The sequence below is a fragment of the Monodelphis domestica genome, chromosome 1 (assembly GCF_027887165.1).
Source record: "Monodelphis domestica isolate mMonDom1 chromosome 1, mMonDom1.pri, whole genome shotgun sequence".
In the NCBI taxonomy this organism is placed as follows: domain Eukaryota; kingdom Metazoa; phylum Chordata; class Mammalia; order Didelphimorphia; family Didelphidae; genus Monodelphis; species Monodelphis domestica.
The window spans coordinates 349,698,822-349,714,432 of NC_077227.1; the positions used below are offsets into that span (position 1 = coordinate 349,698,822).

The 15,611-nt window shown below is 44.3% G+C and overlaps 1 protein-coding gene across 2 annotated transcripts in view; it reads right to left on the minus strand.

The window, feature by feature from the left end:
- The window catches only part of PDGFRB (platelet derived growth factor receptor beta), a 73,595-nt gene that overhangs the window by 3,474 nt on the left and 54,510 nt on the right, over positions 1–15,611 (minus strand). For both annotated transcript variants that reach the window (XM_056811457.1, XM_056811458.1), the window contains exons 18-22: positions 11,858–11,980; positions 3,888–3,999; positions 2,788–2,887; positions 2,565–2,670; positions 816–1,048 (exon numbers count right to left, since the gene is read on the minus strand). In XM_056811457.1, the coding sequence (XP_056667435.1) occupies positions 816–1,048; positions 2,565–2,670; positions 2,788–2,887; positions 3,888–3,999; positions 11,858–11,980 (674 nt within the window). The remainder of the gene's footprint in view (positions 1–815; positions 1,049–2,564; positions 2,671–2,787; positions 2,888–3,887; positions 4,000–11,857; positions 11,981–15,611) is intronic.

Here is a 15,611-nt window from a genome sequence, read left to right on the forward strand (position 1 = left end):
ATGTCTATATAAAAGGAAAAGACTTGTTTGTACAAATATATTAATACAAAAATATTTGTAGCAGATCTTTTTGTGGTGTCAAAGAATTGGAAACTGAAGGGATGTCCATCCATTGGGAAATGACTGAAAAAATTGTGATACGTGATTGTAATGGCTACTATTGTGCTATAAGAAATGATGACGATGATCTTAGAAAATCTTGGAGAACATTAATAATAGCACCTAATCCTCGGATGAATAATATGGAAAGATGTACATATGTACAATCTATAGCAGATTGTTTGCTGTCTCAGGGAGGGGGGTGGGGACAGAGGGAAGAAGAATGGTAAGAAAAAGGGAGAGAATTTGGGATGCGAAACTTTTTAAAAATTTCATTAAATTTAGGGGAAAATATTATTTTAAAAAATGATGCCCCCACCTGGATACAATACTCCAGATGGGATCCACTGAGAATTAGGGGCAGCAGGACGATCATCAACTTTGTTTGGGACCCTTCAGATAGTCTAAGATCACATTATCTCTTTGAGATGCTATGACACCCAAGTTCTTTTCATATGAACCATTGTCTAGTCAAGCTTTCATCCTTCTAGAGCACATGAATGGAGCATGTGATGGGGCATGGACTTTAAAAACAAAATCTGATTTGCTGCCTGCTATCTGTTTCTTCTTATTCTCCATTTATCTTTTTTTTTTTTATCCTCTTACTATGCCTAGACAGGATTTTATCCATAGTGGGAGATCAAGATGCACAGACTACAATGGGGCTAGAACTTCCTGATGGTAGATCATTGGATGATAGAAAATGCTCAGTTTACCTGGCAAGGCTGTGGGAACTCTCCAGTGGGGCTGCATCAGGTCCTTCAGGCTTAGGGTCAGGCAGGGGGATGATGTAATCATTGTCCCCCTCATTCTGCTGCACAGCTGTGTAGAGGACAGAGCTGGTGTCGAGGGGACCCCTTGGGCCACTAAATACAGGGAGCTGGGCTCGGGTACGAAGAATGGCTGGGTGATCGCTCCTCAGAAATTCTTCATCTACCTGCTGGTACTTCTACTCTCCATGGAGAATGAGGAGAACAAAGGGTAAGGTGAGGACATGGTATTGGCTGGAGCTCCAACAATCTATGCTTCTGGCTTTAACATTCTACATGCTGTGATTCTAATAAGTGCATTTCAAATAATTTCTGCTTCTATATGTGTCTCATTTTATTTGACCTCAGGGAGGGGGAAGACACAGACAAAGGTCCAACTCCTACTCCACACTCAGCAAGAATAAGGACTCCAAAATAATCATGATTGGGGCCATATAGCTTTCATTCCTGCCTCCACCATGGCGGGACCTCTCTCCTTCTCTCTCTCTCCTTCTCCCTCTCCCTTTCCTTCTCTGTAAAACGGAGACAAAATTGGGGGTGGGAGGAGCTTCATTTTTTTTCAGCCTTGTCAGAGAGCCTGGCCCAGGCTGCTTGCCTACTATGCTGAAGGTTGGATCTCACACCCATTTTGCTTCCATCTACACAACTTAGTGAGGCATAGGAGAAAAATTCAGATTCTCCCAGCTCTTCCCTAGAGACACAGAATCACAGGATGTCAGAGCCAGAAGGACTTCCATCTATATCTTCTAGTCTGACTCTCTTATTTCATGGAGGAAGAAAGTGAGACCTTGGAACAGGAGGTAGTTGCCTTGGGTAATGATACCACTAGGAAGGGGTAAGCAATCAGACCAGGTGCAGTTCAGAATCAGAGGGCATCGGAACCCAGGAAGTGCTCCTGACTCCTCAGTCTGCAGAGAAAGGGACTGAAGCCATCAGTGTTTCTTGCCTGTATTCTCGGTCTTTTTTCCTATATTTTTATTCTACACTTCTTTTATGATTCAATCCAATCCAGTTGGATTGGATCATCTAACTGGCCCACTGGCTCCTTCCATCCCTTGCCAAGCTACCCTCTCAGCCTCATATGTGTGCATTACCTCTTCAACTTTAATTTTTAGAATTTGTTTTTTTTCTTTTTCTGGCTCAGTTCTAATGCCACCTCCCAAAGTCTTCCCAGTCCAACAAAATAATCCAATAAATAGCTGTTAAGCTTCTACTATGTGCCACACTGTGCTAAGTGCTGGCCCTCCCAGTTGTTAATGTTCTTCCTCTTTTCAAAGTGCCTTGTCTTTAGTTCTCTCTGAATTTATTTAATTCCTTATTGAGTTCCTTTAGGAGAGAGATGTTTTTGTTTTTAGTCTTCATATTGATTACCAGAATCTTGCCATACATATAGATAGCAATTTAATGACTACTGACCTCTGACCTGAACTATACTCTGGAGAAGTGATAACACTGAGTTCAGAAGTCAGGTTTGAAGGTCTGGAAGGACATTAGGAATGCAGGGCAAAAATAGATCTGGGGCTCTTTCCAGCTTTATATATCTTGCATCTAAAGATATAAAGCCCAGCTTGGGTGTAAGATCTCCTTGTTCCAGGAAGCCTTCCTTGGTCTCCCTTCTTCACCTCCCACCCCTCGATGACAGTGCGCTCTCCCTCTTCTGAATGAATGATGATAAGGAGACTGACCACAATTTACCTTCTTGTAGCCCTCCCCCAGAAGGCCCTCCATCAGAATGACCAGCTGAGAGAAGGAAGGTCGAATCTCAAATTTCTCCTCCCAGCACTTCTGCATGATTTCATAGCTGAAAGGGAAAGAAGAGAGTTTGAGAAGGACCAAGAATCTGGGTCCCTAAAAAGCTAGTTTTAGAAAGGGGTGGAGGCAAGGAGTTGGGGGACTGAATTCCTTAGGTCATACTCACATTTCTTCTGAGGCATGGGTGGGCTTGGCCATACGGTAACCTCTCTTGATGGCATTATAGAACTGCTCATTCATGGGTAATTCTGGGTAAGGGGTGCCACCTGCCAGGTACACAAAGAATCACAGAATCATAGATTTTCAGGGCATCAAAGCTGGAAAGGGTCTTCAAGGTATTCAAGTAGCATAGAATTTAAAGTTGTAAAGGACCTTAGAGATTACCTAGAATGCTCCCTTTATTTTCTAGATGGAAAAAAATGAGACCCAGAGAAATTAAGTGTCACACAGGAAATAAATGCCAGGATGGATGGAAATTACAGAATAATAGACTCAGAGTAGAAGAACATCTAGTCCAATCTACAATCCAGTGCTGGAATACCCTCTACCAGGTCCAGTCTTTGCCTGAGCATCTCCAGTGATGGGTAGCTCACTATTTGATCAAGCAACCTGTTCCATTACTGGTCAGTCAGGAAGTTGTCCTTTAACCTGACCTGAAGTCATCTCCCTGGGACTTCCTTCCATTAGTTCTCATTCTATCTTTAGGAGATTGCTGTGAGCAAAACTAATCTCTTCCACATGACAGCTCTTTAAGTATTAGGAAACCAGTTATGTTCCCTCAGATCCTTCTCTAGGCTAATGGAGTAGAAAGTGCCTTCTCTGGAACAGGTTAGGAGAAAGCATACTTTATGACTCTGGGAGTTATTCTGTTCATATAATTTTTTTAGGTCTTTGAAAACCAGATTCATGCGCTGTCAGAACCTTCTCATCTTCAGACTAATGGAGTAGAGGGTGTCTTCTTCTCTGGAACAGGTTAGGAGAAAGTGTGCTTCCTAATTCTAGGTGTTTCCTTTGCATCCTAGACAAAGATGTTCCCTTGGGAAAGTGGGGGGGGGAGGTTGGAGATATGAAGACAAATGCACACTGGAGAACATGAGATGATGATGGGGGACCTCAGAACCTCTGGGGAAAGGTCAGATAACCTTCCTGGCAGGGAGAACGTAGGCTAGGATCAAAGGCAGGTCCCTTGCCCATTTGGTAAGGATATGGCAAAGGAAGAGTTTCAGGGGACATTCCAAGGATGTGATGGACAGGCAGATCACATACCTAGGGTGAAGATCTCCCAGAGAAGGATACCAAAGGACCACACATCACTCAAGGTGGTATACAGGCTGTTGAAGATGCTCTCTGGAGCCATCCATTTCAGGGGCAGGAAAGTCTAGGGAACAACAAGTGATCCAATGAATATGGAAGAGGGCTCTGCCTAACCACAAGTCCATATTCTACCCAACAGAAGGCACTGATTCCATGGAGATCCTTCTTCATTTGAGAATGTCTCCTTTATTCAAGTTAAGGACAGTTCTTTACCCTCTAAGCCAGGAACCTGGGGAAGAGATGCCAAACCTTTTCTGATAGAATAATCATATTTCTTAGAATAATAACTCTCCCCCTGGAATGGATTCTCAGAAACTATCTAATACAACCTCTTCATTTTACAGATAAGGAAACTGAGGTTCCTAGAGGCAGACCAACCCATTCTAGTTACACTAGTAACATTGGTGGCAGATTGGGATTCCAAGGTAGTACAGTGGGATTCCAACTTAGGTCTTTAGACTCCAAACCCAGAGCTCTTTCCATTGTACTGCTCTAATTGCAAGCTCATGGAGAGAGCAACATCTACCTCTCATGATTACTCTTAAACATGGAGATATTACTCAAGACTGTACAATTCCAACCCTAAAATCTCAGCTAATTTATGGACTATAAGGTTTCTAGTTGATTGAGGACTTCCCTAGGGTTTGAAGCAGTAACTTCAAAGGTCAGTAGCTATTCTCCTTCCTCTTTGTCTCTTTTCCAGGTCATCAGGCAAATGGCTAGCTACTTCTGAGGTTTCTAAAATATGGAGAGACTGTTCTGGGTAGCAACCTCTTCTTGGTTTACAGACTTAAAACCTCCCACCCTCTTCCTGGAACAAGGCTTGGGACCCAGAATACTATCCCACAGAAAGTTATCTGACAAAGGTCTTCAGAGAAAGCCTAATTGCCCTCATGTTTTGTGTATACTGTACATATGCTTCTATATGTATGTGTTATTTCTCCTGATATACTGTTGGTTCCTTGCAACCAGACTCTATCTTTTCTGTTTTTGTAATCCCCAAATCTAACACAGTACCTGGCATTTAGTATCCACTTGTAGATTCTTAGTATTGACCTCCCAAGTGAGTTCTTTTTGAGGTTATAGATGCCCAACTAGTTCTGTACTCTAATATCAAGCTTGGGTTAGCCTATGACAGTGATGGCAAATCTATGGCATAGGTGCCAAAGATGGCACACAGAATGCTCTCTGAGGGCACACTCAGCTGTCCTCCTCCCCTCCTCCCACCAGAGTTTGTTACTAGGAAAGGGACTTGGACAGAACTTCTCCCCATTCCCTCTTTTTTCATATCACCTGCCCCTCTTCCCAGTAGCTCAATGGGAGCACACAGGGGGCAAGATGGGCAGCTCACAGGTGGCAGAGCTAGAGGGGAGGAAGTGCTAGAACCACTCCCCTCCCCCTCTCCACACTCACTGAGGACATTCCTCACTTTACCCACCCCTCTGCCCAGCAGCCCAATGGGAGCATTTTATTCCTCTCCAGTATGGGGTAAAGGGGGGGGGGGGACAGGGTGTACCTGGTACTCAGAGGGGGAGGGGCATGGCACCCAGTGGCACTCAGTCTGGGGGGTGGGATGGGGGCACGACCCAGCCCTCTGGCTCTAAAAGGTTTGCCATCACTAACCTAGAAAGTCCTTCTCTGCCCTTAGCTGCCTCATGAGGGTATTCTTTAGTGGTCTGAAGGAGACTTTCCACACCACACACTTTGGTCTTCTTGTAGAGATGGTCCCCATGGGGAGAAAAGTTAAAGGGGAATTTGATACCAAGGATATGAATTTCCTTTGCATCATTGAGATCTGAGCATGATGCGGTAGGTCAAAGTCTGACCTTTCCTGTCACTGAAATCATAAAACTGACTAGGAGTTCAAATCATGTCTCTGGGACTTAATAGTTGTGTGACCCTGAGCACAAAGCCTCTTGTGTGTATAACCTTTATAGCCTCAGTTTCCTAATCTATAACATGAGGATATTAATAGCACCTACTTTCAGGGTTGAACGAAAAAATACATACATATGTAAAGGACTTTGCAAACTTTAAAGCATGGTAAAAATGTTATTATTTTTAAACACCATTATTATTGCTATTAATTTATTATTATCATCTCCCTCATCTCCCTCCACCCACATGAGATTTCCCTGAAACTGAGCGCCAGAAACCCAGATGTTAATGGGAAGCAGCTCCCTTAAGCAACTCAATGCAGAAATAAGTCTGGCCTGGGGGATTGCAAAGGACTGAAGTTTCATTTCCTGTTAGGAGAGAATGGTAAACCCCATCCTGGAGACTGATGGGAAAAGCCCCAGGCTAGACAGCTGGGGCTTGTGGCTCAAGATGGCTGCAATGGACAGGGGCTGAAGTGGGGCAAGGTCCTACTCTAGTCTTGTTCTATGAGGGATCTGCAGAGAGGAAATCTACCATCGAACATGGAGAGAGTCATACATAGGCCTGCTGTTGACAAATTTATGGCATGGATGAGGGCTACGGGAGGACTATATTTAACTAAATCAATTATCTCTCTGGGCTGCCTTCATGCCACCCAGCACAGGGCAGTGGGTGGGCATAGATCTCTACCCCTATTTATGAAGACTACAATTGTTTGGAGAGAATTCTGCATACCTGTTACTGTATAGGAGGCACTCTACAATGCCTGACTATTTTGCAGTGGATGGAGGGGAGAAGGTAACTCCTGGAGGTGGTGATGGGGCAGGGGGCAGTGTATAGCTGTGATTCATTTGAACCTGGAGCTATTCCTAAGGTGGAAAACCAATTGTCCTCTCCCCTTTCCCTTTCAGCCAAAGGTAACTAGCAAATAGCATAAAATATTCCTTCAAACACTTATCAGTGAGGTGGCTATGTGGGTGGAGTGGTGGAGCTTGGTGTTAAAAAAGAGCTCCTCTAGACTGCTAGAGGAGAGAGGAATTTATCATCTAGTTGATCATCTCATTCTTTCCTTTTTAATTAATTATATTTATTTAGTAAGTGCTGAATTCTAAATGTCAGTGCTGAAAGACAGTGTATCGGCAGTACCCTCTAAAATTTTGCCCTCTGACAAAGCCCTGATGACCTCCTTTGGTTACAGGGGAGAGTCCAGAAGGGAAATGGGTTGGAATTGAAAAGGAATAGAGAATTGGATTAGACTAAGTAAAACCTGAGAGGGACTAAACCAGGTCTTTTAATTTCCTTTCTGCCTCCCTGCCTCCCTGCATCTCTTCCTTCCTTCTTTCCTTCCTCCTTCCTCCTTTCTTTTCTTCTTCCCTCCCTCCCTCTCTTCCTTCCTTCCTTCCTCCCTCCCTTTTTCCTCCCTCCCTCCCTCCCTCCTTCCTTCCTTCCTTCCTTCCTTCCTTCCTTCCTTCCTTCCTTCCTTCCTTCCTTCCTTCCTTCCTTCCTTCCTTCCTTCCTTCCTTCCTTCCTTCCTTCCCTCCCTTCTTTCTTCCTTCCTTCCTTCCTCACCTCCTCCCTCCCCCTCTCCATTTTTCCTTCCTTCCTTCCTTCTTCCTTCCTCCCTCCCTTCTTTCTTCCTTCCTCCCTCACTTCCTCCCTCCCTCCATTTTTCCTTCCTTCCTTCCTCTCTCCCTTCCTCCCTCCCTCCCTCCCTCTGTCCTTCCCTCCATCCCTTCCTTCCATCCTTCTTCCCTCCCTCTTTTCCTTCCTTCCTTCCTTCCTTCCTTCCTTCCTTCCTTCCTTCCTTCCTTCCTTCCTTCCTTCCTTCCTTCCTTCCTTCCTTCCTTCCTTCCTTCCTCCCTCCCTCCCTTCTTTCTTCCTTCCTTCCTTCCTCACTTCCTCCCTCCCCCTCTCCATTTTTCCTTCCTTCCTTCCTTCTTCCTTCCTTCCTCCCTTCTTCTTTCTTCCTTCCTCCCTCACTTCCTCCCTCCCTCCATTTTTCCTTCCTTCCTCTCTCCCTTCCTCCCTCCCTCCCTCCCTCTGTCCTTCCCTCCATCCCTTCCTTCCATCCTTCTTCCCTCCCTCTTTTCCTTCCTTCCTTCCTTCCTTCCTTCCTTCCTTCCTTCCTTCCTTCCTTCCTTCCTTCCTTCCTTCCTTCCTTCCTTCCTTCCTTCCTTCCTTCCTTCCTTCCTTCCTTCCTTCCTTCCTTCTTCTTCCTCCTTCTTTTCCTTCCTTCCTTCCTTCCTTCCTTCCTTCCTTCCTTCCTTCCTTCCTTCCTTCCTTCCTTCCTTCCTTCCTTCCTTCCTTCCTTCCTTCCTTCCTTCCTTCCTCCCTCCCTTCCTCCCTCCCTCCCTTCTTTCTTCTTTCTTCTTTCCTTCCTTCCTCACTTCATCCCTCCCTCCATATTCCCTTCCTTCCTTCCTTCCTTCCTTCCTTCCTTCCTTCCTTCCTTCCTTCCTTCCTTCCTTCCTTCCTTCCTTCCTTCCTTCCTTCCTTCCTTCCCTTCCCTCCCTTTTTTCTTCCTTCCTTCCTTCCTTCCCTCCCTTTTTTCTTCCTTCCTTCCTTCTTCCCTCCCCTCCTTCTTTCCTTCCTTCCTTCTTTACTTGCTTCCTTCCTCCCTCCCTCCTTTCCTCCCTCCCTCCCTTCCTTCCTTCCTCCCTCCTTTTTTCTTTTTCCCTCCCTCCCTTCATTTCCTTCCTTCATCCCTCCCTCCTTTATTTCCTCCCTCCCTCCCCTTCTTCCTTCCTTCCTTCCTTCCTTCCTCCCTCCATTCCTTGCTCCCTCCCTCCCTTTTTCCTCCCTCCTTCCCTCCCTCCCTCCCCTTCCTTCCTTCCTTCCTTCCTTCCTTCCTTCCTTCCTTCCTTCCTTCCTTCCTTCCTTCCTTCCTTCCTTCCTTCCTTCCTTCCTCCCTCCCTTCTTTCTTCCTTCCTTCCTTCCTCACTTCCTCCCTCCCCCTCTCCATTTTTCCTTCCTTCCTTCCTTCCTTCCTTCCTTCCTTCCTTCCTTCCTTCCTTCCTTCCTTCCTTCCTTCCTTCCTTCCTTCCTTCCTTCCTTCCTTCCTTCCTTCCTCCCTTCTTTCTTTCTTCCTTCCTTCCTCACTTCCTCCCTCCCCCTCTCCATTTTTCCTTCCTTCCTTCCTTCTTCCTTCCTTCCTCCCTTCTTTCTTCCTTCCTCCCTCACTTCCTCCCTCCCTCCATTTTTCCTTCCTTCCTCTCTCCCTTCCTCCCTTCCTCCCTCCCTCTGTCCTTCCCTCCATCCCTTCCTTCCATCCTTCTTCCCTCCCTCTTTTCCTTCCTTCCTTCCTTCCTTCCTTCCTTCCTTCCTTCCTTCCTTCCTTCCTTCTTCCCTCCCTCTTTTCCTTCCTTCCTTCCTTCCTTCCTTCCTTCCTTCCTTCCTTCCTTCCTTCCTTCCTTCCTTCCTCCCCCTTCCTTCCTTCCTTCCTTCCTCCCTCCCTTCCTCCCTCCCTCCCTTCTTTCTTCTTTCTTCTTTCCTTCCTTCCTCACTTCATCCCTCCCTCCATTTTCCCTTCCTTCCTTCCTTCCTTCCTTCCTTCCTTCCTTCCTTCCTTCCTTCCTTCCTTCCTTCCTTCCTTCCTTCCTTCCTTCCTTCCTTCCTTCCTTCCTTCCTTCCTTCCTCCCTTCCTTCCTTCCTTCCTTCCCTTTTTTCTTCCTTCCTTCCTTCTTCCCTCCCCTCCTTCTTTCCTTCCTTCCTTCTTTACTTGCTTCCTTCCTCCCTCCCTCCTTTCCTCCCTCCCTCCCTTCCTTCCTTCCTCCCTCCTTTTTTTCTTTTTCCCTCCCTCCCTTCATTTCCTTCCTTCATCCCTCCCTCCTTTATTTCCTCCCTCCCTCCCCTTCTTCCTTCCTTCCTTCCTTCCTCCCTCCCTCCATTCCTTGCTCCCTCCCTCCCTTTTTCCTCCCTCCTTCCCTCCCTCCCTCCCCTTCTTCCTTCCTTCCTTCCTTCCTTCCTTCCTTCCTTCCTTCCTTCCTTCCTTCCTTCCTTCCTTCCCCATGAACTTCACAGTTCTTCTATACAAGAGCCAAGGAATTATGAAGATACAAACCAGGTTTTTCCCCACAAAGTTTCAGGGCAACAGCCACTGAATAGGTCCAGGACAAGACTGGAAGCAGATGGAAAGTCATCAAATTATTTATTGCTGCAATGGACCTTAGCCATACATAGGCCTGCTGTTAATAAATTTATGGCATGGATGATGGCTACTGGAGGACCATCTTTTACTAAATCAGTTATCCCTCTGGGTTGCTTCCATGTCACCCAGCACAGGGCATTGGGTGGGCATTGATCTCTACCCCTCATTATGACAGTTGGTTCCTCATTTGACAGAAGAGGAAATTGAGGCCCAGAAAGGTGAAGTGAATTACTCCAAGTTATTCAGGCAGCTTCATAGATCATCAATACAAATCAGCAATTCTTAATCTCAGCTCTGTGATTTTTTTAATGTTATGATGACTATATTTCAATATTAGTGGTTTCCATTGTAATCTTCTTCATTTTATATATTTTTAAATGTTTTTTTTTTTTCTGAGAAAGGCTCCATAGACTTTACCAAACTGAGAAAGGATCTGGGACACAGAGAAGATCAAGAATTATTGCTTGAGAGGGAGGGATATAGGATATAGTCCAACCTCTTTCATTTTATAGATAAGAAAACAGGGGCTCTGGGTGAAAGGGAAGGCTAAGTGACTTGCCGGAGGTCACAACGAGACTAGATCAAGACTATTTTTCACTCTATTGCCCAGAAAGCTTGTCCTGCCTACATGGACAAGCTAAGGGTATTTTAGGCTGAGATCTTCATGTTCTGTAGCTCATGAGTTCTGAACTTTGCAAATTTCTGTGTTTTTTTCTTCTTTCTCTTATTTGGAAACCCCACCCTCTGCCTCTGATGACTCAGGGGAAAGACACCAGGCATAGAGCAGTAACAGCTGCAGAGAGATCTAGAAGGAGGCACTTCCCTGACAAGTGCGTTGGGAGGCAAGCCTCTCATTAGAAAAGTTGGGATATAAATGGAAGAAAACTTAAAAGTCAGGCTTGATTGGGACTCAGCTATAAGAATGCCCATCCTTTTCCTGCCTGGAATTCAAATTTATGAGCATACATTGGCAGTAATTTTGCAGACATTTCCTCACTTGAAATTCACATGCTGTTGAGGAAGGCAAGGCATGAATTATCCTCCCTTATTAATACAATGAGTTTCAGTCAGTATGAACTGGGGAGATCCCTCTGCCTGGAGCAGAAAGTAGGGTCCAAGCAGATTTCATAGTGTATTCCCAAATTAAACCTGCATAGTTTGGGGGCTATCTCTGCTGTTGTCCCTCCCCAAGAAGGGAAACCTAGAGAACTTGAGGAATAATGTTCTGCTTAGCAAAACTAAGGGAGCCAAGACAAATAGTCACATGCCCAAGAGTCTCCATTATTGCAAGTGAAAGAGACCGATGTGCTGGCCACCATCTTCATGTCTCTCTCTGTCCCACCTCCTCAACTTTGGACCCTGCCCCAGGACCATTGGGTTCATACAGATGCATTTGCACTTCATCTTGTGTGGAATCAGGCCTCTACTTCACTTGTTGGCCATCTCCACTTTGTGCCATGGAAGTGTACACCTATCCCTCTCTAGCTTTCCTTGATCTTTTTGCCTTTCAACATTAGAATGTAAGCTCTCCAGGGAAAAGACTGTCTTGTGAGCTGGATTTGTATCATCAGCACTTAGTATAGTGCCTGGGACACAATTAGTATTTAATACTTTTTTTTTAAATGTTCTCTCTCTTCCCTTTGCTCATCCTTTCTCTTTCGTTCTCTATTTCTGTCTCTCTTTGTCTCTCCCCTTCTCTTACTCTCTCTTTCTGTCTTTGTCTCTCTCTTGTATCTCTTTCCTTCATTCTCTCTCCAAACTCTTTCCTCTTCTCTCTCCTCTCTTCTCCCTCCCCCTTTCTCTCTCTCCTCTTCCTTCCTCCTTCTGTATCTATAATCTGCCTGGCTACATGTCTCTCTCTCCTGAAACCTGGGGTAAGAGTGGAGAAGTTACTCACACTGCCCTTGGAGATGTAGTTGGAGTCACGCATGATGTCCCGGGCCAGGCCAAAGTCACAGATCTTGACAAGTTTGCCCTCACAGATAAGTACATTCCTGGCTGCTAGGTCTCGGTGAACACACTGTCATAGAAAGAAGTCAGGTTCAGACCATACTAAGGAAATAGAATAGCTGGGATCTTGTTAGTCAATTAGTCAACACGCATTTTAATAAGCCCATTCTATGTGCCAGAAATTATGCTAAGCCCTAAGGGTACAAGGAGAGTAAAAAAATACTGTCCCTGCCCTCAAGGAGCTTCCATCCTAAAAGCTGTGAGCCATGTGAAGTAAGAGTAGAAAGGACAAGGGAGATTCTGGAGTTCTAGACTTTAGACACACCCGAAATGGTTAAAACTACTTCCTCCTGTAGCCTGGACCATGGTTATGCACTTCCATGGGTCAGAACTTGTAGGGCATGATGTCATCCATACTTTATTACTCATTGGGCAAGCTGCTTCCCCTCTCTGGGCCTTAGTTTCCTCATTTGTAAAATGAAGGGATCAGATTTGATAATCTCTAATGTCTTCTAACTAAGATCCTAAATAGAAACTCCTCTCCTAACACTGAGAGCTAGAAGGGATGTTGGAAATTATGTGACCCAACTCTCATTTTGAGATGAAGAAACTAGAACCTTTTCAACAATCTTTGGAGGAAAGGTCCAGAAGGGAGTGGGTCTTGCCCAAAGTCATTGAAGTAGTTATAAGTAGAACTAGGATTAGAACCCAGCTAACTTAACTTCATATTGATGGTTATTTCCACTTCAACCCAATACCATATTTCTAGGATATTGTTATTGATTTGTTTCTGTTGTGTCTGACTCTTTGTAACCCCATTTGGGACCATCTCAGCAAAGACCCTGAAGTGGTTTGCCATTTCCTTTTCCAGCTCATTTTACAGATGAGGAAACTGAGGCAAATAGTGGGTTAGGGTTAGGGTTAGTTTCCTTATCTGTAAAATGAGCTGGAAAAGGAAATGGCAAACCACTTCAGTGTCCTGGGGTCATACAGCCAGTAGTAAGTGTCTGAGGCCAAATTTGAACTCATGAAGATGAGTCTTCCTGACTTCAGGCCAAGTACTCTGCCCATTAGCTGCCTCTCTTTCTAGGAGAGCCACCATTAATTCATCCTCTGACTTTCTCTGTTCTTCAACCCAGGATCCTTAGTTCCAACCAGCAAGATTTCCTTACTATCACCACTTGAACACTACATTCTCTACAAGCTCTGGGCTTATGTTTATGGTGTTCTCCTTTTTGGGTTGTCCCTTCACCTCATTTCTGCCTGTCCTTCCTTCCTAAGAACCTCCTCAAGAAAGCCTTCCCTAAACGAGATACAGTGAGGTGAGGATGAACAAGAGTTGTTCTCAGGATCAAGAGACTTGAGTTTGAGTAGTGGACTGGACATATTTATTACCTGTATGACATTGGACGTGTACTTAACCTTTTTAAGCATCAGTTTCCTTATCTGCAAAATGGGAATAACTACAAGTATTATCTTATTCCCATTGTGTGTGTGTGTGTGTGTGTGAGAGAGAGAGAGAGAGAGAGAGAGAGAGAGAGAGAGAGAGAGAGAGAGGAAGAGAGAGAGAGAGAGAGAGAGAGAGAGAGAGAGAGAGAGAGAGAGAGGAAGAGAGAGAGAGAGAGAGAAAGATAGAGAGAGAGAGAGAGAGAGAGAGAGAGAGAGAGAGAGAGAGAGAGAGAGAGAGAGAGAGAGAGAGAGAGAGAGAATAGCTTTGGAAATTTAAAGCATCATATATAAGTACTTTGTAGATTTTTAAGTACTATATAAAAGAATGTTATGGTTATTCCAGTCCATACCAGTTTTCCTTTCTTTGAAATCCCATAACTATTCTAATCTATATTCATATTTTTAGAAAGAAAGACATGAAGGAAGGGAAGAAAGAAAGAAAGAAAGAAAGAGAAGAGAGAGAGAGAGAGAATATCGTGTATATCAAAGCACTTTCTCTGTGTCAGGCACTGTGCTAAGTGCTTTACAAACATCTCCTTTGATCCTTATAACAACCCTGGGAAATAGGTGCTTTTATTTTTCCTATTTCACAGTTGAAGAAACTGAGACAAATAGAGGTTAAGTGAATTATTGCACAGGGTCAAATAGCTAATGTCCGAAGCAGAACTTAAGCTCAGGTCTTCCTGACTGTAGGCCCATTGTTCTGTTCTTTTTGCTACCTACCTGGCAATTAATCACATCGCATTACTAACCTTGTGTTGCCAGGTTAAGGTTTCACATATGTATACCTTCTTTTTCCACCTAGATCATAAGATGCTCCTGAGCAGTGATTGTGACTTTTACATCTTTTCTAACTAATTTTTATAATGGATGCCTAGGCACACAGATGGTACTTAATTTCAAGTTACTGATTGGCTGATTGATTAGTGGGCATTGTTTGTGGGGTCTCTCAGGGCAAGGAAATAAGGGCAGTAATCCACCCCCCTAAAACTGTAGATTATAGAATCATAGGAGTTAGAGCTAGAAAGAGCCTTCATAGGCATTTAGTTTTACTCTCTCATTTTGCAGATGAGGTAACTGAGAGAGCTTAAACAACTTAGCAGATGGGACAGCTAGGTGGTTCAGTAGATGGAGAGCTAGGGATAGAGATAAGAGATTCTGGGTTCAAATCTGACCTCACACTTCCTAGCTGTGTGACCCTGGGCAAGTCACTTGACTCCAGCTGCCTAGTCCTTATCACTTTTCTGCCTTAGGACAAATATTTAGTATCAATTCTAAGACAGAAGATAAGGGTTAAAAAAACCCAACAGCCTGAGAAAGGCTCAAGGTCACATATGTAGGAAATGTCAGAGACAGGATTTTAATCCAGATCCTTTGACTATTGAGCTAGTCCTCTTTTCACTACTAGTTTTTTCTTCATAGGTTACTTGTTAAAAAATGTCTAAGGGTCATCTAGGAAGCCCCCTGCCCAACACTAATGGCCCTCAGGTTTAGACATGTGGTCTTATTGTCCAGCTGATCTCTGTTGGGCTCACCACTTCCAAAACACCACATGACAATTCAGAGACAAAAAGAGAAGGATAGGGTTAGTGCATAAAATAATGACATCTAGCCAAGCTTTCTTGGCCATCTGGGTATGTGCTAAAGAGTGAGGGCATGGATGGAGGTGAAAGCAGATGTTGAGGATGAATTCAGTGACAAAGCAAAAGATTAGGGAATCATAGGCTCACAGATTAGAGCTGGCCAAGATTTCAAAGCTATTTAGTCTAACTTCATCATTTTAGATGAAGAAACTGAGGCCCAAAATGATTAAAGTAACCTACCCAAGGTCCCATAGCATTAATATGCCACATTAGAAGTAGGATTTGAACTCAGAACCTCAGACTCCAAAGCTAGTGTTCTTTCCACTGTGAACTACACAAAATAGCACAGACTCTGGAATATGGAGAGTCCAGTGAGATAACCAGGAGTAATGCAGAATAATGGAAAGAGTACTTAACATAGAATTGGGGAACATGTAAACTAACTCTGCCCTTGCTAGTTGTGTGAGCTAGGCAAGTCATTTAACCTTTGTTATTGTTCAATCCTTTTTCAGTCATGGAGTTTTCTTAGCTACTGTTGTGGCTTGTCATTCCCTTCTCTAGCTCATTTGCCAGATGAGGAAATTGAGACAAACAAGGTTAAGTGCCTCATCCAGAGTCACACAGTTATTAAGTTTCTGAGGCCAGATTTGAATTCATGAAGATTATCTC